This window comes from Salmo salar, chromosome 14 (assembly GCF_965601325.2).
Source record: "Salmo salar chromosome 14, fSalSal1, whole genome shotgun sequence".
NCBI lineage: Eukaryota > Metazoa > Chordata > Actinopteri > Salmoniformes > Salmonidae > Salmo > Salmo salar.
The window spans coordinates 15,911,783-15,939,421 of record NC_138304.1 but is presented as its reverse complement, the minus strand read 5'-3'; the positions used below and the strand labels follow the sequence as shown (position 1 = coordinate 15,939,421).

The window sequence follows — 27,639 nt, the reverse complement described above, 5'->3', positions numbered from 1 at the left end:
GCGGAATAAAACTGCTTTTATTTAGCATGATAAAAATATACACATATTTGATAACTTAAGTCAAATATTTACACAACATGTAAATGTATTACATTTCAAACTAGTGCCCTAGAGGGCGTAGTTCTTCCTGATGTTGTACTCCTCCTTAACTCGATTGAATTAATGGCCCACCGGCCTAAATAAAAAAATGGGGAAAATATGCACACTCGTAACAAAACACAATTTTCCCCCACCATTTTCGGACAACTTCCGGATGTTGTTCAGCCAGGAGTTAACAACAGACTGATGCACTAATCACGGTGTGCAACATCCGGACGTTATTAGAAAAATGGCGGGGAAATTTTTTGTTTTATTAAGACAGTACGGATATTTTCCCTTTTTTGGGGGGCTGGCCCGCCAATCGAGTTAAGGAGGAAACCAACACATTTGCATCCGGAATGGAGGATGCTTTATGTATGAGCCAGTCGCCGGGGGACAGGAGTCTATAGATGGGTTAGCTGACAACGTCACGAAAACGATACGTAAGCTTCAATGGGACAGAAGTCTGAGTTGTGATTCTAGATGGCCAGATAGCTACCAACAATGACAAGAAACTGCCACGAGGGGAATTGTAAGTGACTCTTTTCAGCTAGTTTCATGTTGTTCTTGATACCATTTCTTGTTTTGAGTCGTTTTGACTGATGCTAATAGCTAAAATTCGTTAGCTAGCTAACCAACAACTAACAATGTAGGAGAGACAACAAATGCTCATTGTGCAAATGTATTTATGTTTTCAATAAACATTGGAGAATAAATATAGTTGACATGTTAACAATCTAAGCCAACCTCGTCTGTTTCTCCTCACAGTTGCGCACACGTCAGTTTTGTTGCTAAACAACCAACTTGTCTATAGCCGGCTGGGCACAAAGTCGGACGCAGATGACACACGACATAAAAGGAATAATAGTGCCCTCTGGCGGCCGGTTGGGCTAATTTACAACTTACTGGCCTAACCACAAAAGTCCAAAACCTGTCCACCCCTAAAAAAGTTTGACTGTCAGAACAACTTAACATTCACGTTTTGCAAATAATTCACATCAACAAATGCTGTCACCTCATCAGTGTAACGTCCAAGTAGAAACACAGGTGACTCTATAGGTAGATGATATACACCATAAGCTGTACTTAGAAGTCTTTCAATACGCTGGTGAGACGTCTCATCTTCTCCTCCATTGTTTTCTTCTCAGTTTCAGTCTCCTCCAGGAGCTGACGCATCTCCTCCTCCACCTGAAATACCTGAGTCAATAACACACACATTCCACTATTAAACACACCCCAATAACGAATGCATTATACACCTGAGTAAAACACACACGGTCATACATCTGAGCTATTTGCATAAATAATGCATTAGGAGATGTGCAAGGAATTTCAAGTTACGTGCATGGATCTCAAGTTAGCATTCATTCATTCATTCCTTAGTATGCGACTGAGCAGGTCAGTGTAGTGACTGTGGTAACCATTAGCGTAAGCTACCTTCTGATTGGACTGTTCAATCTGTTTCTGCTTGTCATTGGCCAGCCGTAGGAGCTCGGTCTGATGGGATGCCTGCAGCGACTCCAGCTGTCGCCGGAATGCATCGTCCATACTGTGTAGCTTCTCTATCACCGCTCTGGAGGGGAAACCACAAACACAGATACACTGTTGTCATTACTCTGACCTAGACCACCGTTGCAGGCTTGCAGCTCTTCAACCAATGTCTTATATTCTCATCTCTTATATGGTTCCGGTGGCTCAGTTGGTCATTGGAGCTCGACTTCTGTTTCATTCCCTCATACATATGGGCCACATATAATTAAATGAATGCATCTATGTATTTACCATAGGTCACTTTTGATAAAAGCATCTGCTAATGACCATATTATAATCATATTACTATAATGATACACGGCTGGATTAGATAGGAAGCCCTATATGTTGTCCTATTGAAGGTGTGTTAGTCAGCGTACTTGTGCGCCTGTGAGGCCTTGTCTCTCTCCTCCAGCAGCAGGCTCTCTTTCGAGTCGAAGCCCTCCTTCATGCGTTTCACCTGGCTCTCCAGCCGGGTCAGCAGGTCAGCCTTGTCCTGCCACTTCTCATTGGACACACTGCAGGGGAGAACATAGCAGTATGTATGAAGGAATGTAGTGGGGACATTGTGCATACATTAAAAGAATTGAGGATGTGTCAGTGTCAGATCAGCATGCGGGGCAGGATTGTGGACATCACGACTGTGGTCCTCAGAATGATGTTATAATGGGTAAAATCACAATTTGAGATCCACATTTGTACAAAATGTTTCATTCAAATCTCCCATTTACATCAATGCATGATTTATGGAAATGTATGAGTAACATGTGGAGCTCAAGTTAATTCAGTGCAGTGTGCTGTGCGAGTGTATTTGTCTGTGTGTGTTGTGAGCTACCTGAAGGCGGCCTTGACCTCGTCCAGCTCCATCTCCTTGTCCTCCAGCTGTTGCTTGAGCTGCTCCTTGCGGAGACTGAGCTGCTGCACCGTGTCTCTCAGGTCCTGCGATGTGGCTGACGACTCCTCCAGCTGCTGCTGCAGGCGCCGCTGGGCCTGCAGGCTCTCCTCACGCTGCCTCCGGCCCTGCTCGTCACGCTCTTGTAGGCCCTGAGGGAGAGAGAGGGAGGGTGGAGAGAGAGAGAGAAAGCGAAAGAGTGCTGACAGAGAGAAATGCCAATAGCGCTGAAATCAAGTGCACCTCAAGTACTTGACGTATGTATTTGATCAAGGTCTGATTTTTATTTTCTATAAGTAACCCTTATGGAGGAGAGACTTTAAAAACAGAGTAACAGGTTTGATTTATACCATGTCCTTGAAACAACTCATATTCGAAAGATATGGCATGAAATAATCTCAACCTGTGTTCTGTTACATCACACATATTCCTTGGCAATGTTGTGAAAATGTTCCACCAATGACACCAGTTAAAGTTCCCATGTACTGGTTCAATAACACCAGTGTACATATACACAGAATGGGCCTGAGCCTAATAGACTACATTAGTTCTGGAGAGTCATTGTTTCAGAATGAGGAGTGCTGTAGTTCTGCTGGTGTTTTTCTGTTTGTCTGGGGCATGGGCTCAGGGAGAGAGCGCAGGGGTCAGAGAGAATTACATCACTCAACAGGGTCTAGGTGACGGGGGAGAGTCGGGAAGGTGATGATGAACAATCAACCTGACATCTGGACTGAGCTGAAGGAGCTAAGGGACATGGTGGTGGCACAGAAAGTGGAGTTGAGTAACATACAGGCCAGACTGACAGCCAGTGAGAGCCATGTGGATGAACTGAATGGAGAAGTGGTGGATCAGAGAGTGGAGCTGTGTCACTAAGAATGAGGTGCAGTTCCACAAGAACAAGGTGGAAAAACTGGAGACCGAGAACGCAGGTAAAGTGATGTACAACCAACAACACTGATGTGTTGAATTCTAGTAAACTATCCCATTAAAGATGGTATAGTGTCTGTTTGAAACAAGAACAATTACTCTCAGATGGACAAAAAGGTATGAAGTTGCTTTTTCTAAGCATTAAATTAGCTGTCTGCAGTATTTTCCAGTATCATAAAATGAATTGTAGCTTTCAACCTTTTCAGTGCCATGTTGAAAGTCATACAGTAGTTGATCGTCATAACTTATGTATACTTATCTGTACAAAATATCATTGGTTAGACTTGATTATGAACACCTGGGGCAATGGCCATTCAGGAGAATGGACATTTACAAAATGGTCTGATAGTCATGTTTGATCTACACAATACATTTCTGTCAGATAGATTGGAATAGTATAGTAGAACGCGTGTTCTCTATTCATATCTTCAACATGCAGTTTCAGATACAGCCCGCCATTAGCTGAAGGCGGCCAATCCAATAGTTTCAGAAAAGTAGTCACTTCCTGAGATCTGTATTCAAATTGTAAAAATGAAGCAGTTGCTTTCTCAGATCTGTATTCAAATAGTTGAAAAAAGTAGTCATTTTTGGGGATTTGTATTCAAATAGTTGTAGTCACCTCCAAAGTAACCATTTGTTTCCACAGAAAAAAAAGCTACTTTCCACAAAGCATAGGTAAAACTATAGTGTTATCCTGTGTGCTATGAGAGTGCTTTGTCCCTGCTTTTCCTCTGATGCAGGTGTCTTCACTGCACCATTGAGAGGAGTCTACTACTTCAGAACCAGTGCACATTTCCTTGTTCAAGAATGACCCGTGTATAATGATGGTACATCAGTATAATAGTCAGAGGCAGGGAGAATGTATCCAATGTAGTGACTAGAGCTGGAAGAGGGAGACTTGGCCTAAGCGCACCTTTCCAGTGGCCACAGTCTCTAAAATGATATCAATAATTACAGCATATTCAGTGGTTTCTTACTCTTCCTTATGCGATGGGAACACTACAAATGCTTATCATATATTGAGCCAAAATTATATCAAGGCATTTACTGAACAAAATGGGAACAATATTGCTATCATTTACTGTCAGGTTTCCATTTGATTGATGAACATGTCCTTGCTGTGAATTGTATGTCTGTAATTATATACAGTTGAAGTCGGAAATTTACATACACTTAGGTTGCAGTCATTAAAACTCGTTTTTCAACCACTCCACAAATTTCTTGTTAATAAACTAGTTTTGGCAAGTCGGTTAGGACATCTACTTTGTGCATGACATAAGTCATTTTTCCAACAATTGTTTACAGACAGATTATTTCCCTGTATCACAATTCTAGTGGGTCAAAAGTTTACATACACTAAGTTGACTGTCCTCTTAAACAGCTTGGAAAATTCCAGAAAATGATGTCATGGCTTTAGAAGCTTCTGATAGGCAAACTAACATAATTTGAGTCAATTGGAGGTGTACCTGTGGATGTATTTCAAGGCCTACCTTCAAACTCAGTGCCTCTTTGCTTGACATCATAAGAAAAATCTAAAGAAATCAGCCAAGGTACCACGTTCATCTGTACAAACAATAGTACGCAAGTATAAACACCATGGAACCACGCAGCCGCCATACCGCTCAGGAAGGAGACGCCTTCTGTCTCCTAGAGATGAACGTACTTTGGTGCGAATAGTGCAAATCAATCCCAGAACAACAGCAAAGGACTTTGTGAAGATGCTGGAGGAAACGGGTACAAAAGTATCTATATCCACAGTAAAACGAGTCCTTTAAATCGACATAACCTGAAAGGCTGCTCAGCAAGGAAGAAGCCACTGCTCCAAAACCGCCATAAAAAAAGCCAGACTACGGTTTGCAACTGCACATCGAAACAAAGATCGTACTTTTTTGAGAAATGTCCTCTGGTCTGATAAACAAAAATAGAACTGCTTGGCCATAATGACCATCGTTATGTTTGGAGGAAAAAGGGGGAGGCTTGCAAGCCAAAGAACACCATCCCAACCGTAAAGCACGGGGGTGGCAGCATCATGTTGTGGGGGGTGCTTTGCTGCAGTAGGGACTGGTGCACTTCACAAAATAGATGGCATCAAGAGGAAGAAAAATGATGTGGATATATTGAGGCAACATCTCAAGACATCAGTCAGGAAGTTAAAGCTTGGTTGCAAATGGGTCTTCCAAATGGACAATGACCCCAAGCATACTTCCAAAGTTGTGGCAAAATGGCTTAAGGACAACAGAGTCAAGGTATTGGAGTGGCCATCACAAAGCCCTGACCTCAATCCTATAGAAAATTTGTGGGCAGAACTGAAAAAGCGTGTGCGAGCAAGGAGGCCTACAAACCTGACTCAGTTACACCAGCTCTGTCAGGAGGAATGGGCCAAAATTCACCCAACTTATTGCGGGAAGCTTGTGGAAGGCTACCCGAAACGTTTGACCCAAGTTAAACAATTTTAAAGGCAATGCTACCAAATACTAATTGAGTGTATGTAAACTTATGACCCACTGGGAATGTGATGAAAGAAATAAAAGCTGAAATAAATAATTCTCGCTACTATTATCCTGACATTTCACATTCTTAAAATAAAGAGGTGATCCTAACTGACCTAAGACAGGGAATTGTTGCTAGAATTAAATGTCAGGAATTGTGAAAAACTGATTTCAAATGTATTTGGCTAAGGTATATGTAAACTTCCGACTTCAACTGTATGGGTGGTATTCAGTGGAGGGAAACTGGGGGTTGGGAGATTTGACCTTCCCTTAATGATAAGGATATACTGTCCTTACTCCTGCTCCTAGTATAGCCATTCACCCCAGGCCTACAATGACATGGCTAAATGTATAATGTGCTCCAAGCCTACCACCTGCCAACTTGACCCCATACCTACGAAGCTGGTCAAAGAACTTCTCCCAACCAACACTAACCATTATACACACACATATCCAAGTGGGGATAGTTCCTGAGTCTTTAAAAGGGCAATCTGCAATTGGTACATCCATTTTTATACTTTAAAATTAATGATACACAACATGACCAAAAGTATGTGGACACCTGCTCGTCGAACATCTCATTCCAAATTCATGGGCATTAATGTAGAGTTGGTTCCCCCTTTGCTGCTATAAACAGCCTCCACTCTTCTGGGAAGCCTTTTGTCCACATACTTTTGGTGATGTAGTGTACATATTAATTGACTCAGAAGAATGTAACTTATAAATGCCTCATACGCTTAGTTAAACTTTTGTACCCAATCAGAAGCCAAAATATAAAGCTTGTTTTACGCCATTGTTTTCTAAACAACGTAACTGTAAACAAACACTGTATAGCCTCAAAACATGGTTAAAACAATAACTTTTATCTCATGGATGTTCAGTCCCTGCTTCCATGGCAGTCTATGAATTTGAAAGTGGTTACATTTCTCCAGCCCCATCCCTCAGCAGTTTACCAAAACAGTGCTGGGGTGACCCTCTTATTTGTACTGCAGATTGCCTCTTTAAATTGGCTGTAATTAACCCGGACCTTGATCCAGATGATCCTTAACAGTGTAGACTGTAGCCCACCAGCTAACATCCTTTTAAAATTCAAAACAGTACCTTTAAAACCCTCCAATACGGTTGTGACTGCACTGGTCGAGGTAGTAAACGACACCATTGGGTTTTTAAAATGATTTGAGTACAACATGGGTTATTACATGTCAATGCAGCATTGATAATCTGATGGTGCGTTCCATTATTGCCTGCTGACGCGCCATCAACAGTGGACGGCCAATCCCGTTGTACCTTCAGACTAGGCTCAAACTATGCTCAGCACTCCGTTCTGCCACCTCAGGTCTCTTGGCCCTCCCGCTCAGCCCAGTCCAAGCTCTTCTCTGTCCTGGCACCCCTGCCCATCTTCTGAAAACATCTGAAACCCTACCTCTTCAAAGAGTATATAAAATACTCCTCATCTTGACCCCCCCCCCCCCAAAAAAAAAATAATAAACAAAAAAAAGAACACTTAATCAACCCCCCCCCCCCCTTCTAGCTTTGACTTTACTGATAGCTACGTTGAGGAAAAATGTAATTCCTATGCCTGTGATGTGGTTGTCCCACCTAGCCATCTTAAGATGAATGCACTAACTGTAAGTCGCACTGGATAGGAGCGTCTGAGAAATGAGAAATTACTAATATATATATATATATATGTATATATATATATATATATATATATATATACACACACACACACACACACACACACACACACAGGTAAGTGGTTGGGTAGGTTTAGGCACCCAGAACATTCACACCTGGCCCAATGGAAAATCAACAAGCGGTTGTCTGGCCTTGGAAGTGTTTTGAGTACCTCTTTGAGTTTGCGAATGGTCTCTGTCTGGTCATCGATGACCTTGACTTTGATCCTCAGGGCATCGTTGTCTCGCTCGTTCTGTTTCTTCTGACTCTCCAGTTCAGCAGCCAACACCTCAATCCTCGCCTCCAGACGACCCCTATCCTGGGACAGAGACGCGCCTATGCATATGTTTTTTTTTTTTGGGGGGGGGGGGGGGGGGTTCAAACACAAGACGAGTGTCAATAAAGGTCACTCAAGAGAAATGTTGAATTCAGTATTTATTGACCTGGTGGAGCGTTCAAACAGCCACTAGACGGACGAGGATAGCAACTACAAAAAGGTGAACTGCAACCGGTTAGCCTAGATTTGAGATTGAAATCACTGTAAAGGGTGTATATACACTACATAACCAAATGCTCGTCAGACAATCAATCATGGCCATTGATAAGGAGTTCGTCCCAATTTTCTGCTATAACAGCCTCCACTATTCTGGGAAGGCTTTCCACTAGATGTTGGAACATTGCTGAGGGGACTTGCTTCCATTCAGCCACAAGAGCATCAGTGAGGTCGGGGCACTGACGTAGGGAGATTAGGCCTGGCTCGCAGTCTGCGTTCCAATTCGTCCCAAAGGTGGTGTTCAATGGGGTTGAGGTCAGGGCTCTGTGCAGGCCAGTCAAGTTCTTCCACACCGATCTCGACAAACCATTTATGTATGGACCTCGCTTAGTGCACGGGGGCATTGTCATGCTGAAACAGGAAAGGGCCTTCCCCAAACGGTTGCCACAAACTTGGAAGCACAGAATCATCTAGAATGTCATTGTATGCTGTAGCGTTAAGATTTCCCTTCATTGGAACCATTACATTTAAAAAAAAAAAAAAAACAGCCCAGACCATTATTCCTCCTCCAAACTGCACAGCTGGCACTATGCAGTTGGGCAGGTAGTGTTCTCCTGGCATCCACCTACACCCAGATTTGTCCGTCGGACTGCCAGATGGTGAAGCACTGCTCCAGAGTCCAATTGCGGTGAGCTTTACACCCTTCCAGCCGACGCTTGGCATTGCGCATCGTGATCTTAGGCTTGTGTGTGGCTGATCGGCATTGGAAACCCATTTTAGGAAGCTCCCGACGTTACTTCCAGAGGCAGTTTGGAACTAGGTAGTGAGTGTTGCAACCGAGGACAGACGATTTTTACCCGCTACCTGCTTCAGCAGTCCGCGGTCCCGTTCTGTGAGCTTGTGTGGCCTACCACTCCGCGTCTAAGCCGTTGTTGCTCCTAGACATTTCCACTTCATAAAAACAGCACTTCCAGTTGACTGGAAATTTTACGAACTGACTTGTTGGAAAGGTGGCATCCTATGACGGTGCCACGTTGAAAGTCGCTAAGCTCTTCAGTAAGGCCATTCTACTGCCAGTGTTTGTCTATGGAGATTGCATGGCTGTGTGCTCAATTTTTTTTTTGCAACAGGTGTGGCTGAAATAGCCCAATCCACTAATTTGAAGCGGAGTCCACATACTTTGTATATATAGTGTACCATAGAAATATAATTACCATTATAAACGGGGTGTTTCGAGCACTGAATGGTGATTGGCTGAAAGCTGTGGTATATATCACGGGTATGACAAAACATTTCTTTGTACTCCTCTAATTATGTTTGTAACCATTTTATTATAGCAATAAAGCACCCTCAGGGGTTTGTGGTGTATGGCCAATACACCACGACTAAGGGCTGTATCCAGGCACTCTGTGTTGCATAAGAATAACCCTTAGCTGTGGTATTTTGGCCTTATACCACACCCCCTCGTGCCTTATTTCTTTAATAATAGTAACTAAGTAATTCTATTTCCACGGTGTTAGCATACCTTGTTGAGCCAGCTCCTGTCCCCAGATCCTCCTCTCAGCTCTGAGGCCGTCTATAACCGACTCCTGGGCAGTGAGCTGGGACAGCAGCCTGGCCTTGTCCTTCTTCACCAGCTCCAGCTGCAGCTGCAGACGCCTGTCCTCCTCCGCCCCCGCCTCCAGAGACCGCACACGGCCCTGACGGGACACAGACACCACGGAAACAATCAACACCTACCCCCTTAGCCCATAACCCATTCACACTACCTTATAGGCACGTCCCTTAGTCTTAAACTCCAGGTACTAGGGCTGGGAATTGCCAGGGACTTCACAATACGATATTATCACGATACTTAGGTGCCGATACGATATGTATTGTGATTCTCACGATTCTATTATGTATTGCGATTCGATACTGCGATTTGATGTTCCAAACATATTGCTCACTATGTCTGCTGCAGAGAGACGAGAGAGCATGAGAAAATTAGTTTTGATCAATTGCGGAAATAAAAGCGATATGATGAAAAACATCAGAGTTTGGGGGCAGGTCAGCTGACAAGCTAGCTATAGATACACACACAGACTACCAGTCAAAAGTTTAGACACACCTCTTTATTTTTAGTATGTTTTTCATTGTAGAATAATAGTGTAGACATCAAAACCACGAAATAACACATATGGAAACATGTAGTAACCAAAAGTGTTAAACAAATCAAAATATATTTAATATTTAAGGTTCTTCAAAGTAGCTACACTTGATGACAGCTTTGCACACTCTTGGCATTCTCTCACCCAGCTTCACGAGGAATGCTTTTCCAACAGTCTTGAAGGAGCTTCTACATATGCTGAGCACTTGTTGGCTGCTTTTCCTTCATTCTGCGGTCCAACTCATCCCAAACCATGTCAATTGGGTTGAGGTCGGGTGATTGTGGATGCCAGGCCATCTGATGCAGAACTCCATCACTCTCCTCGGTCAAATAGCCCTTACACAGCTTGGAGGTGTGTTTTGGGTCATTGTCCAGTTGAAAAACAAATGATAGTCCCACTAAACCCAAACCAGATGAGATGGCGTATCGCTGCAGAATGCTGTGGTAGCCATGCTGGTTAAGTATGCCTTGAATTCTCAATAAATCACAGACAGGGTCACCAGCAAAGCACCCCCACACCACCTCCTCCATGCTTCACAGTGGGAACCACATGTGGAGATCATCCGTTCAGCGTCTCACAAAGACACGGCGATTGGAACCATAAATCTCAAATTTGGACTCATCAGACCAAAGGATAGATTTCCACCGGTCTAATGTCCACTGCTCGTGTTTCTTGGCCCAAGCAAGTCTTCTTATTGTTGTCCTATAGTAGTGGTTTCTTTGCAGCAATTTGACCATGAAAGCCTGATTCACAGTCTCCTCTGAACAGTTGATGTTGAGATGTCTGTTACTTGAACTCTGAAGAAATGATTTGGGCTGTAATTTCTGAGGCTGTTAACTCTAATGAACCTATCCTCTGCAGCAGATGTAACTCTGGGTCTTCCTTTCCTGTGGCGGTCCTCATGAGAGCCAATTTCATCATAGCGCTTGATAGTTTTTGCGACTGCACTTGAAGAAACTTTCAAAGTTCTTGAATTTTCCAGACTGACTGACTTTCATGTCGTAAAATAATGATGGGCTGTCGTTTCTCTTTGCTTATTTGAGCTGTTCTTGCTATGCACAAATTAACAAGGCACACCTGTTAATTGAAATGCATTCCAGGTGACTACCTCATGAAGCTTGTTGAGTGAATTCCAAGAGTGTTCAAAGCTGTCATCAATGCAAAAGGTGGCTACTTTGAAGAGTCTCAAATATATTTTGATTTGTTTTAACACTTTTTTGGTTACTACATGATTCCATATGTGTTATTTCAGTTTAGATGTCTTTATTATTCTACAATGTAGAAAATAGTAAAAATAAAATAAAAACCCTGGAATGAGTAGGTGTGTCCAAACTTTTGACTGGTATTGTATGTTATTAATATTTAATTCAGTGATTTCAATTATGACCCCCAGCCTATTGCAGCAGGCGATTGGGAAACACAAGCACTTCCTATTGCGAAATTGCCTCGCAACTCGAATAAATTAGTCTGAATTTGAACTAAGCAAGCTGCTCAATCGTTCAGTTTATTATTTTAGAATGTATAAAATAGCAAAAATAAAGAAAAACCCTTGAATGAGGTGGTGTGTCCAAACTTTAGACAGGTACTAATATATATATAAATATAAATATATATAAGTACCTGTCTAAAGTTTATATATATATACACACACACACTGCTCAAAAAAATAAAGGGAACACTTAAACACACAATGTAACGCCAAGTCAATCACACTTCTGTGAAATCAAACTGTCCACTTAGGAAGCAACACTGATTGACAATACATTTCACATGCTGTTGTGCAAATGGAATAGACAACAGGTGGAAATTATAGGCAATTAGCAAGACACCCCCAATAAAGGAGTGGTTCGGCAGGTGGTGACCACAGACCACTTCTCAGTTGTTATGTTTCCTGGCTGATGTTTTGGTCACTTTTGAATGCTGGCGGTGCTTTCACTCTAGTGGTAGCATGAGACGGAGTCTACAACCCACACAAGTGGCTCATGTAGTGCAGCTCATTCAGGATGGCACATCAATGCGAGCTGTGGCAAGAAGGTTTGCTGTGTCTGTCAGCGTAGTGTTCAGAGCATGGAGGCGCTACCAGGAGACAGGCCAGTACATCAGGAGACGTGGAGGAGGGCAACAACCCAGCAGCAGGACCGCTACCTCCGCCTTTGTGCAAGGAGGAGCAGGAGGAGCACTGCCAGAGCCCTGCAAAATGACTTCCAGCAGGCCACAAATGTGCATGTGTCTGCTCAAACGGTCAGAAACAGACTCCATGAGGGTGGTATGAGGGCCCGATGTCCACAGGTGGGGGTTGTGCTTACAGCCCAACACCGTGCAGGACGTTTTGCATTTGCCAGAGAACACCAAGATTGGCAAATTCGCCACTGGTGCCCTGTGCTCTTCACAGATGAAGCAGGTTCACACTGAGCACGTGACAGACGTGACAGAGTCTGGAGACGCCGTGGAGAACATTCTGCTGCCTGCAACATCATCCAGCATGACCGGTTTGGTGGTGGGTCAGTCATGGTGTGGGGTGGCATTTCTTTGGGGGGCCGCACAGCCCTCCATGTGCTCGCCAGAGGTAGCCTGACTGCCATTAGGTACCGAGATGAGATCCTCAGACCCCTTGTGAGACCATATGCTGGTGCGGTTGGCCCTGGGTTCCTCCTAATGCAAGACAATGCTAGACCTCATGTGGCTGGAGTGTGTCAGCAGCTCCTGCAAGAGGAAGGCATTGATGCTATGGACTGGCCCGCCCGTTCCCCAGACCTGAATCCAATTGAGCACATCATGTCTCGCTCCATCCACCAATGCCACGTTGCACCACAGACTGTCCAGGAGTTGGCGGATGCTTTAGTCCAGGTCTGGGAGGAGATCCCTCAGGAGACCATCCGCCACCTCATCAGGAGCATGCCCAGGCGTTGTAGGGAGGTCATACAGGCACGTGGAGGCCACACACACTACTGAACCTCATTTTGACTTGTTTTAAGAACATTACATCAAAGTTGGATCAGCCTGAAGTGTGGTTTTCCACTTTAATTTTGAGTGTGACTCCAAATCCAGACCTCCATGGGTTGATAAATTGGATTTCCATTGATTATTTTTGTGTGATTTTGTTGTCAGCACATTCAACTATGTAAAGAAAAAAGTATTTAATAAGATTTTCATTCATTCAGATCTAGGATGTGTTATTTTAGTGTTCCCTTTATTGTTTTGAGCAGTAATATATATATATATTTTTTTTACAAATTGATTGTTTGAATCAAAGTATTGATATAATATTGTCCAAAATAATATTACAATATGCATCTATATACATTTTTTCCCCCATCACTACCAGGTACTGCAGATACGAAATAATTTGATAGCTATAAGCAAAATGCTGAAGAGCCCCGGTCGTGGTGTTGTACCTTGAGCTCAGTGACGGCGTCTCGCTTGGCTTTGCTGAGCTCTGTGATGCGGCTCTTCTGCTCCTTGACCATGGCGGTGAGCTCCTGCACCAGACCCCCCGCCTGTCTCTCTCTCTGTTGGGTCTGAGCCAGGGCAGCCTTCACCTCCGACAGCTCAGCACTCAGCCGGGCACAGCCCTGCTCCACCTACGTACGGAGGACACAGGCATAAACCTTTTAGTTGTTCCTATCAAAAAGTTTCATATTCATCTCATCATCAATTTCTTTAGTCAAAGGCTCTCTTTAGTCCTATCGTCTTAATTGATCATTTTTATGAAAGTCCACTACTGTGCATTCCCTGTTTGTCTCAATCTGACCAGCAATATGTGTTTTCTTCAAGCTCATTTAGTAGAAGGTTAAAGTTAGAGAACTGAGTTAGCGATGTAGGGGACATTTAATACCTACTGAACCAAAGTGTGAACGTTATCACAATACTCACAAATACACTACATAAATATCTAGAACAGGTCAAAAGGTGTCCTTGCTCCAGCTGTCTTTTTATGCTAGTGTAAGTTAAATAATAAATAAGCGGTTTTATTTGATGTTCTCTAGTTCAGTGTTCAGACCTCAGTGAAGCGAGTAGCCTCGATGGTGAGGGCCATACGGAACTCGTCCTCCAGGGCAGTGTACTGCTGTGTGGCCAGGGCCAATCTGTCCTCCAACCCAGCACCGCTCTGGGCGTGTCTCTGCTCCACACCAGCCACCTCCCTGGCCACCAACTCCCGGAACTCTGCCCCGCCTGGCACCAACCGACCCTCCAGCTCTTTCCTGTGAAACAGGATGACACCGTTAAGACACTCACTGACTGACTGACTAAATTAATGAGATCTGGGTCATGTTCAATAGGGAGAAAATATTTTGAAACTGAGTGAAAACGGTGAAGAAACGCTTAGCCAAATACATTTAAACTCAGTTTTTCCCAATTCCTGACATTTAATCTTAGTAAAAATTCCCTGTCTTAGGTCAGTAGGGATCACCACTTTGTTTAAGAATGTGAAATGTCAGAATAATAGAGAATTATTTCACCTTTTATTTCTTTCATCACATTCACAGTGGGTCAGAAGTTCACATGCACTCAATTAGTATTTGGTAGCATTGCCTTTAAATTGGGTCAAATGTTTCGGGTAGCCTCCCACAAGCTTCCCACAATAAGTTGGGTGAATTTTGGCCCATTCCTCCTGACAGAGCTGGTGTAACTGAGTCAGGTTTGTAGGCCTTCTTGCTCGCACACGCTTTTTCAGTTCTGCCCACAAATTTTCTATAGGATTGAGGTCAGGGCTTTGTGATGGCCACTCCAATACCTTGACTTTGTTGTCCTTAAGCCATTTTGCCACAACTTTGGAAGTATTCTTGGGGTCATTGTCCATTTGGAAGACCCATTTGCAACCAAGCTTTAACTTACTGATTGATGTCTTGAGATGTTGCTTCAATATATCCACAAAATTGTCCTCCATATGATGCATTCTATTTTGTGAAGTGCACCAGTCCCTCCTGCAGCAAAGCACCCCCACAACATGATGCTGCCACCCCCGTGCTTCACAGTTGGGATAGTGTTCGTCGGCTTGCAAGCCTCCCCCTTTTTCCTCCAAACATAACGATGGTCATTATGGCCAAACAGTTCTATTTTTGTTTCATCAGACCAGAGGACATTTCTCCAAAAAGTACAATCTTTGTCCCCACGTGCAGTTGCAAACCGTAGTCTGGCTTTTTTTTAATGGCGGTTTTGGAGCAGTGGCTTCTTGCTGAGCAGCCTTTCAGGTTATGTCGATATAGGACTCGTTTTACTGTGAATATAGACACTTTTGTACCCATTTCCTCCAGCATCTTCACAAGGTCCTTTGCTGTTGTTCTGGGATTGATTTGCACTTTTCGCACCAAAGTACGTTAATCTCTAGGAGACAGAAGGCGTCTCCTTCCTGAGCGGTATGACAGCTGTGTGGTCCCATGGTGTTTATACTTGCGTACTATTGTTTGTGCAGATGAACGTGGTACCTTCAGGTATTTGGAAATTGCTCCCAAGGACGAACCAGAGTTCTGGAGGTCTACAATTATTTTCTGAGGTCTTGCCTGATTTCTTTTGATTTTCCCATTATGTCAAGAAAAGAGGCACTGAGTTTGAAGGTAGGCCTTGAAATACATCCACAGGTACACCTCCAATTGACTCAAATTATGTCAATTAGCCTATCAGAAGCTTCTAAAGCCATGACATCATTTTCTGGAATTTTCCAAGCTGTTTAAAGACACAGTCAATTTACTGTATGTAAACATCTGACCCACTGGAATTGTAATACAGTGAATTATAAGTGAAATAATTTGTCTGTAAACAATTGTTGGAAAAATTACTTGTGTCATGCACAAAGTAGATGTCCTAAACGACTTGCCAAAACTATAGTTTGTTAACAAGAAATTTGTGGAGTGGTTGAAAAACAAGTTTTAACCTGTTGGGGATAGGGGGCAGTATTTGCACGGCCGGATAAAAAACGTACCCGATTTAATCTGGTTACTACTCCTGCCCAGTAACTAAGATATGCATAGTATTAGTAGATTTGGAAAACACCCTAAAGTTTCTAAAACTGTTTGAATGGTGTCTGTGAGTATAACAGAACTAATTTGGCAGGCCAAAACCTGAGAAGATTCCAAACAGGAAGCGCTCTCTCTGACTATTTCTTGGCCTTCTTGATCATCTCTATCCAAAACAGGGGATCTCTGGCATAACGTGACATTTTCTAACGCTCCAATAGGCTCTCAGAAGGCGCCAGAACGTCGAATGGTGACTTTGCAGGCCATGGCTGAAAACAGTAGCGCATTTGGATAGTGGTCGATCTGAGAACAATGAGACTGGGGCGCGTGTACGAGCAGACACCATGTTTTTATTTTTTCGTCTTTGAACGAAAACAGGGTTTCCCGGTCGGAATATTATCGCTTTTTTACGGGAAAAATCGCATAACAATTTATTTTAAACAGCGTTTGACATGCTTCGAAGTACGGTAATGGAATATTTAGATTTTTTTTGTCACGAAACGCGTCGGGCCCGTCACCCTTCTTTACCCTTCGGATAGTGTCTTGAACGCACGAACAAAACGCCGCTGTTTGGATATAACTATGGATTATTTGGAACCAAATCAACATTTGTTATTGAAGTAGAAGTCCTGGGAGTGCATTCTGACGAAGAACAGCAAAGGTAATCCAATTTTTCTAATAGTAAATCTGAGTTTGGTGAGTACCACACTTGGTGGGTGTCAAAATAGCTAGCCCGTGATGGCCGGGCTATCTACTCAGAATATTGCAAAATGTGCTTTCACCGAAAAGCTATTTTAAAATCGGACACCGCGATTGCATAAAGGAGTTCTGTATCTATAATTCTAAAATAATTGTTATGTTTTTTGTGAACGTTTATCGTGAGTAATTTAGTAAATTCACCGGAAGTGTTCGGTGGGAATGCTAGTCACATGCTAATGTAAAAAGCTGGTTTTTGATATAAATATGAACTTGATTGAACAAAACATGCATGTATTGTATAACATAATGTCCTAGGAGTGTCATCTGATGAAGATCAAAGGTTAGTGCTGCATTTAGCTGTGGTTTGGGTTTATGTGACATTATATGCTAGCTTGAAAAATGGGTGTCTGATTATTTCTGGCTGGGTACTCTGCTGACATAATCTAATGTTTTGCTTTCGTTGTAAAGCCTTTTTGAAATCGGACAGTGTGGTTAGATTAACGAGAGTCTTGTCTTTAAAATGGTGTAAAATAGTAATATGTTTGAGAAATTGAAATAATAGCATTTGTAAGGTATTTGAATATCGCGCCACGGGATTCCACTGGCTGTTGAGTAGGTGGGACGCAAGTGTCCCACTGGCCCAGAGAGGTTAATGACCCCTAAGTGTATGTAAACTCCCGAATTCAACTGTACCTGTGCACTTGTTCCCTGGAGGCCAGCAGTTCGTGGAGCTGCCGTAGCTTGTCTTTATGCTGTCGGAGCGAAGCTCGCTGGATCTCAAGCTCTCTCATCAGGGCCGACGCCTTGTTCTCCAGCTCCTGGCTCCTCTTCATCTGAAAGGTCATACCCTACTCAGTACGGGTAATATTACTATGTTGCAGCACAAGGGCTTGGAATTTTTCCTGACCACGTTGCAACGTTTCATCCCAGTGCTACCTATGGAAGCTCTACTATATCCATGAAGTATGAAGGGTTATGAAGCAGCAGTAGCTCTACCTCCTCAGCCTGCCGGCGGGCCTTCCGTGCTTCACTATGGGACGTGCTGTCCTCCAGGCTGCGCAGCGCCCTCTTGTGTTGCTCCTCCCGCTGCAGGACCTGCTCCAGCTGCAGCGCGGAGCTCTGACACCTCTCCTCCAGCTCCTCCACGCGAGCCTGCAGACCAGAGCGCTCCGAACGCTCCTTCAACAACAGCTCCTTCAGTCTGGGAGGTTGAAAGAGAGATAGGGGAGTGAGACACAAGGTCCGACTTTAGCTTGTATTAAAAACCTACAGGAAGCATGAGATAACGGAAGTAAAGTGTGTGGGAATTTAGCAGAGATTTTAACTTTTTGTGACAAGAGCATAAGCAATTTCTGTGTTTGTGTGCATGTACTGTATACAGTAAACTACTCTAACCTGTCGGTGGTGTGCAGGGCCATGCTCTGTAGGTCTTTCTCCTGGCTGGCCTGGGTCTGCAAGGTCTTCATCTGCTCGGTCAGCTTCCTCACAGCCTGCTCAGCCTTCCACCGCCTCTCTCTCTCCTGATCACGCTCCTCCACGATCGCCTAGGGAGGCACGCAAACACACGCACAAAGTTCAATGTGACACACTAATTATGCACGCACTTTCATAGTATCAGTAGTAGTTTACAAAATCACTAAGTTGATATATTCAATTAGACAGGGAATCTATGCATGATATGACAGCCGAACTTGTTAAGTTCAACGACGATATGTACAGCAGTGGTGTAGAGGACGTTAAACGCACGTAAACGCAGTTTACACTTCTTTTTTTTGTTACTGTACAAGCATTTACCATCCTTTTGCAGAAAAATGCATTAAAGCAGGGATCATCAACTAGATTCAGCCGCGGGACCATTTTTTCCTTGAGTGGACGTTCAGGGGCCGGAACATGATTACAAATTATAACCTTGCTTACATTTGTTAAAGATCAAGTGTCTCTACTACACATGGGAATACTTGGAAACAGATTTCTTAAATTAACATCACTTGGAGCTGATTTCCTGGTGTTTTTACAGTCTTTTATGTCCAAGAATAAAATCAAATAAAAATACTCCCAAAAAAATGTTGCTCAGAAAACTTAGGGGCCCAAATAAAACCAGCTAGGGAACCCAGCATTAAAGTATAGGGAGCATTACTTTACTCACCGCGAATGGTGATCAGCGTTTACCCACCATTTTTTTTTTTAACACTACAACTCTGATGTACACAAATACGGTATATGAGAACTGTGGTCTATGGTCCGTACCCTATAGGTCTCCTCCACTGCTTGTTTGGTGCTGCTGGGGGTCTTCCTGACGGGTCCTACTGAGTCGGCACCCCCAAAGGCCTGATGGACGCCTGACTTCCTCCCAGGGACAACTGAACACTTTGAACTTTTCCCTTTGCTTCTCTCTTGATCACTACACATAAAAAGTCAAAGCAAAGCAGTGTCAATAAGGGTCGCGCTTTATAGGTTTCAGAATGAGTATGAAAATGTGTCAACTATGATTGATTAGGTTCACTAAAATGAATCAAACTGAGTATGTATGATAACAATCGGATGAAGCATAACCACAGTGTCAATGTCACTGCGTCATGTGTGGAGATCATGGCAGGTGTGAAATTGTCAAATAAGAAACTTGCCAGCAGAGAGGCAGTGTCTGTTACCTGTCTTGTTGTTTGGCCTTGGTGGGCTGCTTGATGGTCCTCTTCACTGCAGTATTGTTGCTACCCCTGTGCCGAGTTGGGATCCTGGAGCGACGCCCCCGGTTCTCCTTCCCGCTGTCACACTCACTCTCTGACGTGTTGTCTATGTCCCTCTTGGGCCTCCGTACCTTCACAAAGGGGGTGGAGCTGCTGGAGACCTCCCCTGCAGGAGTCTGGCGACCAGGTTAGGCGCTTCATCAGTGATGCAGGTGGATAAACCATATGCAATACTACTACACTACTTTGTAGTATACAACTCAAATACTCTAGAGTGTAGAGAGCACTACACCACTGTATAGTACTACTATAAAACTGGGCCATAATTTAATTGTATGCGTGATGTGTTAGACACAGTGTACAAAACATTAAGAACACCTTCCTAATACTGAGTCTACAAAGTGTCGAAAGTGTTCCACAGGAATGCTGACCCATGTTGACTACAATGCTTCCCACAGTTGTGTAAAGTTGGCTGAATGTCCTTTGGGTGGTTGACCATTCTTGATACACACGGGGAACTGTTGAGTGTGAAAACCCAGCAGCTTTGCAGTTATTGACACACTCAATCCGGGGCGCCTGGCACCTACTACCATACCCCATTCAAAAGGCACTTCAATCTTTTGTCTTGCCCATTCACCCTCAAGGGCACAATTGACTCAAGGCTTAAAAATCCTTCTTTAACCTTAATTTAACCATCCCTTCACCTTCATCTACACTGATTGATTTGAATTTAACAGGAGACATCAATAAGGGATCATAGCTTTCATCTGGATTCACCTGGTCAGTCTGTCATGTTTTGTACACTCAGTGTATGTGATGTTTATACAGCAACAGTCTTCACACAGGTGCTGATCAGCATCAGTCAGGCGTCTTTAGACCGCCCCATCCAGTCTCACCTGTTGGAACAGTCGGGACACCTGGTGCTCCAGTTTCTGGATGCGTTGTTCATTGTTTGGGTCTACTGCTGTACTATAGCTGCCCACTGTAGCCCAACCTGGCTGTGAAACCTGGGGCCGTCTGACTGGGTCTTGGGCCCCCACTGGGCCCCCTGCCCGCTGGCGGAACTGCGTCAGCACCTCGTCAATACGGGAAGTGGTGGGAGAGCCGTTAACCCTGGCCTGTGGGGACGTCTTACGTTGAGATATTAGTTTTACAACATTCAATAGGTGTAATATGTAATAATACACCCAGAGAAACATGCCATGTGCCAGATAGAGAAAAACATTTCAAAGTGACACTTAAACTAATTCAAATTACAAAAAGTATTAATATACACTGCTTATAAATTGCTTGTCAATTTAGCAATTTTATAACAAATTTATTGCAATCCTTCTATTTTTGCCATGGGGCATAGAGAAACATTTGCAGTTCAACAGCTAATTTCATGCAATACTACACATTTTACCATAGGGTGGAGAGAAAGGTTTGCAGTTTTTAATATGATATCTGAGTGAGTGACTAACAAAATCAATGGGGCCCCCCGGTCGGTAATTTGACCATGGTTACTACAACTTTAGATAGTCTCGCGTCCAGCTAACTTACCCCTCCCAAAAATGTTAGCTGGCATGGGCTAATTGAGTGACTGTCAGTAACTGACATAACAAGAGAAAAACTGCTGATGCACAACCAAATTTTAAATAATGCACCTTCTGAAAAAAATTGATCCGGGAAATTGATCCGCGGGCCTACAAAAGGGGTTGCCCATCACTGACATAGAGGGTGATATAAACACACATCAGTTTAAAGATGTGGTACAACCCTTTTGGCATACTTTATATAGAATATTATTTGGTTGTGATTAATGTTTACCAGTTCGTTGGCACTGGTGTCTGAGGAGAGCAAGAAGTCCACATAATCCTCCAGGCCGGGGATGTCGATGGGGCTGTCCTCCCCCAGAGGAGCAGGGTTCCCCAGCCGGTCCACCCCATCCAGGCTGGAGACCTGGGGTAAGGACTGGAGCACCATCTCTCTGTAACCTGCAGCAGGGAACACAGGAGTCATTGAGTTGGAATATGCCAAATAGATGTCCAAAATACTTACTTTACATGACCTACAGTGCCTTCAGAAAGTATTCATACCCCTTGACTTATTCCTAATTTTGTTGTGTTTCAGACTGAATTTCTGTCACCCATCTACACACAGTACCCCATAAGGACAAAGCGAAAACATGTTTTTTTTACATTTTTGCAAATGTATTAAAAATGAAATATTTAATTTACATAAGTATTCACACCCGAGTCAATCACCTTTGGCGGTGATTACAGCTATGAGTCTCTGAAAAGTCTCATACTTTTCACACCTGGATTGTACAATATTTGACGATTATTATTTTTACAATTCTTCAAGCTGTCAAGTTGAATGTTGATCATTAGAGGACAACAATTTTCAAGTCTTGCCATAGATTTAAGTAAAACCAGTAACTAGGCCACTCAGGAATATTCAATGTCGTGTTGGTGAGCAACTCCAGTGTATATTTGGCTTTTAGGTTGTATATTTGGCTTTTAGGTTGTTGTCCTGCTGAAAGGTGAATTTGTCTCCTAGTGTCTGTTGGAAAGCAGACTGAACCAGGTTTTCCTATAGTATTTTGCCTGTGCTTATAGCTGTATTCCGTTTCTTTTCATCGTAAAAAACTCCTTAGTCCTTGTCGATGACAAGCATACCCATAACATGATGTCGCCACCACCATGCTACAAAATATGAAGAGTGGTACTTAGTGATGTGTTGCGTTGGATTTCCCCCAAACACAGCACTTTGTATTTAGGACAAAAAAGTTTTTGTCACATTTTTTGCAGTATTACTTTAGTTTCTTGTTGAAAAAAAGGATGGATGTTCTGAAAAATTTGTATTCTGTATAGGCTTCTTTCTTTTCACTTTATTATTTTAGGTTAGTATTGTGGAGGAACTACAATGCTGTTGATCCATCCTCAGTTCTCATATCACAACCATTAAAAAGGGATATTTCAGGATTTTGGCTATTATATTTTTATGTCTCTGTGTCTAGTATAAAGGAGGTTAAAGGTAGTTTCGAGAGCCAACACTAACTAGCGTTAGCGCAATGACTGGAAGTCTATGGGTATCTGCTAGCATCCCAAAGTATCCCTTTAAACTCTGTAACCGTTTTAAAATCACCCATTGGCCTCATGGTGAAATCCCTGAGCAGTTTCCTTCGTCCCCAGCAACTGAGTTAGGAAGGACGCCTGTATCTTTGTAGTGACTGGGTGTATTGATACACCATCCAAAGCCTAATAACTTCACCATGTTCAAAGGGATATTCAGCGCCTGCTTTCTTTCCTTCTTAATCATCTACTTATCCAGGTGCCCTTCTTTGCGAGGCATTGGCAACCTCTCTGGTCTTTTTGTTTGAATCTGTTCTTGAAATTCACTATTAGATTAAGGAACCTTTCAGATAATTTGATGCGTGGGGTACAGAGATGGGGTAGTCATTACAAAAATCATGTTAACCACTATTATCGAACAGGGAATGAGTCAATGCTATTTATTATGCATTTTGCTAAGCACATTTGGACTCTTATTTAGGCTTGTAATAACAAAGAGGATTGAATATTTATTGACTCAAGACATTTCAGCTTTCCAGTTAAAAAAATAAAAAATTTAAAAAAGAATTATCAGGCAAAATTACACTTTGACATTATGGGGTATTGAGTGTAGTTCAGTGACATACAATCTCAATTTAATCCATTTTAAATGCAGGCTGTAACACAACAAAATGTGGAAAAAGTAAAAGGGTGTGAGTATTTTCTGAAGGCTCTGTATCTCTGGCTAAATCTCAAGAAACTGCAACATTTTGGTTTTTCATGGACATACTACATACAACATACTACAAACTGAATTTTCACTCAGAATGGAGGTTTAGTATGGCTACCCAGGAATTGTTTAGCTCAAATAGCACTGCAACAGCACTCCATTTTCATCACCACTCACCTGGTAAGCTGCAGACTGAATTGCCTGCTCCCTCCACACTTAGGGTGACATCACTCAGATTCTCCAGTCCCAGCATGCACTGCAGCAGCTGGTTGATGCTGTCCAAGCGGTTGCTATGGAGATGGAGGTGTCTCAGTTTGTACTCCGCCCCGTGAAGGTACAACAAACCTGGGTATTACAACCAATGAGTATCACCCTCATGTGATAGTAAATTTATGTTACGGAAAACTTGGCCATGTGTGATCATCACGAGCAGGGACGGGCAACTCTAGTACAGTGTTGCCCATCCCTGTTCATGAATGTTGTGGTCAGTAGGCAGCACACTGTGCATGTAAGTATAAACTGAAACTTACCTGTGAGGTCACTTATCTGATTATAGGCCAGGTTTAATCTTATCAGGTTAACAAGTCCATTCAATCCTGAAAAAGAGAAATTAACATCTTACACGCAAAAACGGCAGGGTGGCCCAATTCCGAATGTGTGTGACAAAAATAAAAACGAACTGAACAACACTTTTCTGTGTTTGACCAGGGCTCACCTTCGACCTTAGTGATCAAGTTGCAGGACAAGTTTAAGGTTCTCAGTGAGGCTAGAGAGTTGAGACCCTCGATGCGAGAGATATGATTGGACGACAGATCCAAGTGTCGGAGATGCCAAGCAGTGGTCAAGCCCTCTACTTTCAGAATACGGTTACAATGCAGATTGAGGGATGTGACATTGGCACTCAATGGGACCTCCAGCAAACTACACAGAGGGTGACATGATGAGACAATTCCATTGATTACTTCATACAGAAGTTCCAGGTGAAGATTTTACTGGAAGATGAAGGTGTGATTACCTTGATATGCTCTTATCTATGAGACACAGCTCTCCATCTGCCATCGCCTAGAATAGCAAAATAAATAGCTACAGTTTCATTCATGCACAATTTCAGTGGTTACATTTCTACAGCCACATCCTTCAGTTGACCAAACAAAGTGGCAGGGTGTTGAAATGGCAAAATGGGGCTTTATGCCAGTGCACTTAAGGTATGTATTTAACGTTATATGTGCTAGTAGTAACGTTACCTAGCTACTGCACTGTTCTAGCAAATATGTCTTATTGTTAAGATTGTGGTTCTAGTGTAGCTAAACGTTCGCTTGCCAGTTTATGGTTAAGACGTTAGCTACTAACGTTATCAAATAAGGGTTTTCTAGATAGGATGGATAGCTAATGTAGCCCGGCAACTTACCAACAACCTCATCCGAATGTTACACATAAAGACATGTGCAACATAACTTTTAAAAAAGTGTTCAAAACTATGCAACTAACGTTAGCTAGCTTACGTACTGTAGTCATGCTAACAACAAATCGACACACTACATAGAAACAGCAAACCTCCCTCGACCCACGACAACCTTAACCACTAACAAAACACGAAACATAACTTAATGTGTACCATGTGTACTATCCTAATCCAATACTAACCTCCAGTGCAATGTAACTTGTAGAAGTTGTTCAGCATCTGTTGTTGTTTTGCCGCCGCTCCACTTGAACTGGCCGCCTGTATCGTCGAGTTCCGTCCATATTCAGTCGCATTACTGGTCAAGCACTGCAGATGGCGGTAATGCGCAGGCCGTCCTCATGCACAAGTCTTCTTCTTTGATTATGTTTTACAGCGTTTGGCATCCAGTATACAGTATGTTACAAGTACCTTCACCAACTAGACTGGGGTATAAACCCATTATACTTTGCGCTACGAAAAAAGGGGAAAGGGAAAAAAAAACGTTAAATGTCTCTACCCTCGAATCCTACATTCATTAAAACACACCCCTATTCCACTACTACTTTAACCCTATCTGGTCCTACACCAGGCCAATGGACTGGAAGGACGGGACCCCACCACTCAACACACCTTATAACTCCTCTGCAGTCAAATCTCGTATCCCCAAATACTTCTCTGCAGCTGACATCACAACCTCTATTTTCTGTGACTTATGTTCTATCCCTGCAGTACAGCTGATACTATTGCTATGAACCAGGGGAGGGGAGGACGGCTCATAATACTGTTTGAAACAGAGGGAATGGAATGGCATCAAACACATGGAAACCATGTGTTTGATGTATTTGATAACATTCCACTTATTCTGCTCCAGCCATTACCATGAGCCCGTTCTACCCAATCAATGTGCCACCAACCTCCTATGCTATGAATGCTAAGAAGCCAATATTACTGAAGCATATATCACCCATTGGCCTATCCCTTTGTGCTGGCACAGATCCACTACTCACACGGATCCTCTCAGGATCCCACACCCTTGACCCCTCTTCCTCTACGTTCTTCACTGTGCAGCATATGACACCCCCTGCACTACTCTAAGCCTGGTAACCTCAACCTGCCTATCTCGTGCACAGGTGTTCTAGGGGAGAGGCTATAGGGACACGCCTGGTGTCCAAAATATAAGACGTATGCTGTGCAGCGAGAGGTGAGTGGGGACGAATGTTATCAGTTCAGTCAGTAATCCTAAAATGATTCTGTCAAAGAAGGGACTTGGGAGTGTTCAGAATCATTTATTTTTTATCGGACTGCAAAATCAACAAATGTGCATTAGCTGCCTGTCACCCTGGCCTGATATTAACTACACTATCTAGCCAATTCCCTCTAAGTTACTGAGCGCAGCAGTGTTGCATGGCAAGCACGACTCTGGAGCGGAGGACGCACTGTGCCCAGTGTTGTTGTGTTGCCGGCTTGCAGCTCAAACTCTCCCAATTGACCAGCAGGAGTAGACTGTATCACGGAGACAACCAGATGGTTAAAACCAATATTGCAAGTTATTTCTCGTGTATGCTGCTATCCTACTCAAAATATAATTAAGTATGGAACAAATTGCCCACATTAGCCACCGCCAACAGCATGTGATACAGCTAGCTGCCCGGTGAAGCAACTGCTGCCCAGCAGTGGGAAGCAAAAGTGCGAATCTATGACTCAAGTTCAGAGGGGCTTCAACTCCTCCTCCCTTCCTTTTCCCTTGCATATAGCAGGAATTGGTCATTCACTCTGGCTTGTTGTTACGTTAGCTAATTGGCATGTCACAGTGGTATCCAGATTCCAGATGGTGATTTTAAATTTAGAGAGTTTTTAAGTCACATGGTAGGTGGTGGGCTGGATGGGAGGGAGGAAGAAGGTGAGGGACAAGATACACCCGAATGGTTGTCAGATTTGGAGATGGAGTCAGTGGAACACATAGTGGTTGGTAAGAAGGCGAGCAGGGAAAAAATGGAAGAAAGTGGAACATATTAAGAGTAAATATGGAGTGCTTAAGAAGGAAATTGAACATGATGAGAGGATGAATTAACTGCTGTGAAGACTGCTGAGTTTGAGCATTATCCTGATGGTGATTTTGGTCCAGTGGGAGTGAGATTTTTGGAGAGAATTGATCCTTGCATTCTAGCTGATCCATCTGTGGCGTCAGGTTGGGTGGAAAAGAGGTTAGGGAATGCTGGGTCAGTGAAAGTGACTCGAAATGGAATTGTGTTGATTTTTTTTTGCGTTTCTGCCATCCAGAGGGAGCGTGCGCTCCACACCACGTGACTGGGGACAAGACCTGTAACTTGTTTTCCTTTCCGGAGCAGGGCGCCGTTGAAAGTAGTGAAAAATTTGAGTGGCGTTGAGTGTTGAGGATGGTCAACTGAAGTTGATGATTGCCAGTGTCTGTGACGCCCGCCATTTGGTGAAACAGAGAAAACACTGTCTGTATTACTGAGTTCTGATGCAGAGCCATTGCCAGATAAAGTCAAGTTAGGACGTGTTAGTTATCCCGTGAGAGCGTTTGTCCTGAACCCATTACCGTGTTTTAGGTGTCAAGCTTATGATCATGTGGCAGCAGTGTGTAGGAGGGAGATTCCTAGATGTGAGAAGTGTACAGGAGGACATGAGACAAAGGAATGTGTCGTATCGGTGGAAGAAGTTGTGTATGTAAACTGTAGGGCTACCCATGGTGCTGGATATCAGAGGTGTCCAGTGAGATAAAGAGGTGTCCAGTGAGATAAAGAGGTGTCCAGTGAGATAAAGGTTGAGGTTGCGAGGATTAGAGTAGTGCACAAGGTGTCGTATGCTGAGGCAGTGAAGAGAGTAGTAGAGG

At 43.3% G+C, this 27,639-nt stretch overlaps 1 protein-coding gene across 3 annotated transcripts; it reads right to left on the bottom strand.

The window, feature by feature from the left end:
• On the bottom strand, positions 1-25,254 carry lrrcc1 (leucine rich repeat and coiled-coil centrosomal protein 1). Of its 3 annotated transcripts, none has more exons than XM_014139755.3 (20): positions 24,986-25,254; positions 24,357-24,403; positions 24,057-24,262; positions 23,872-23,937; positions 23,519-23,686; positions 21,386-21,552; positions 20,473-20,706; positions 19,541-19,752; positions 19,140-19,293; positions 18,288-18,436; positions 17,889-18,093; positions 17,586-17,725; positions 14,240-14,441; positions 13,635-13,820; positions 9,615-9,789; positions 7,769-7,932; positions 2,444-2,652; positions 1,989-2,126; positions 1,516-1,651; positions 1-1,275 (listed from the first exon to the last, which is right to left on the bottom strand). In XM_014139755.3, exons 2-20 carry the CDS (start codon positions 24,398-24,400, stop codon positions 1,165-1,167), a joined length of 3,066 nt encoding a protein of 1,021 aa, XP_013995230.2. In that variant the 5' UTR covers positions 24,401-24,403; positions 24,986-25,254; the 3' UTR covers positions 1-1,164. The 3 variants fall into 3 exon arrangements, with proteins under 3 accessions (XP_013995230.2, XP_013995232.2, XP_013995233.2); XM_014139757.3 differs by having other exon boundaries at positions 20,473-20,694; XM_014139758.3 differs by lacking the exons at positions 24,357-24,403; positions 24,986-25,254 and having other exon boundaries at positions 23,519-23,631; positions 24,057-24,114.
• Positions 25,255-27,639: the final 2,385 nt, after the last annotated feature.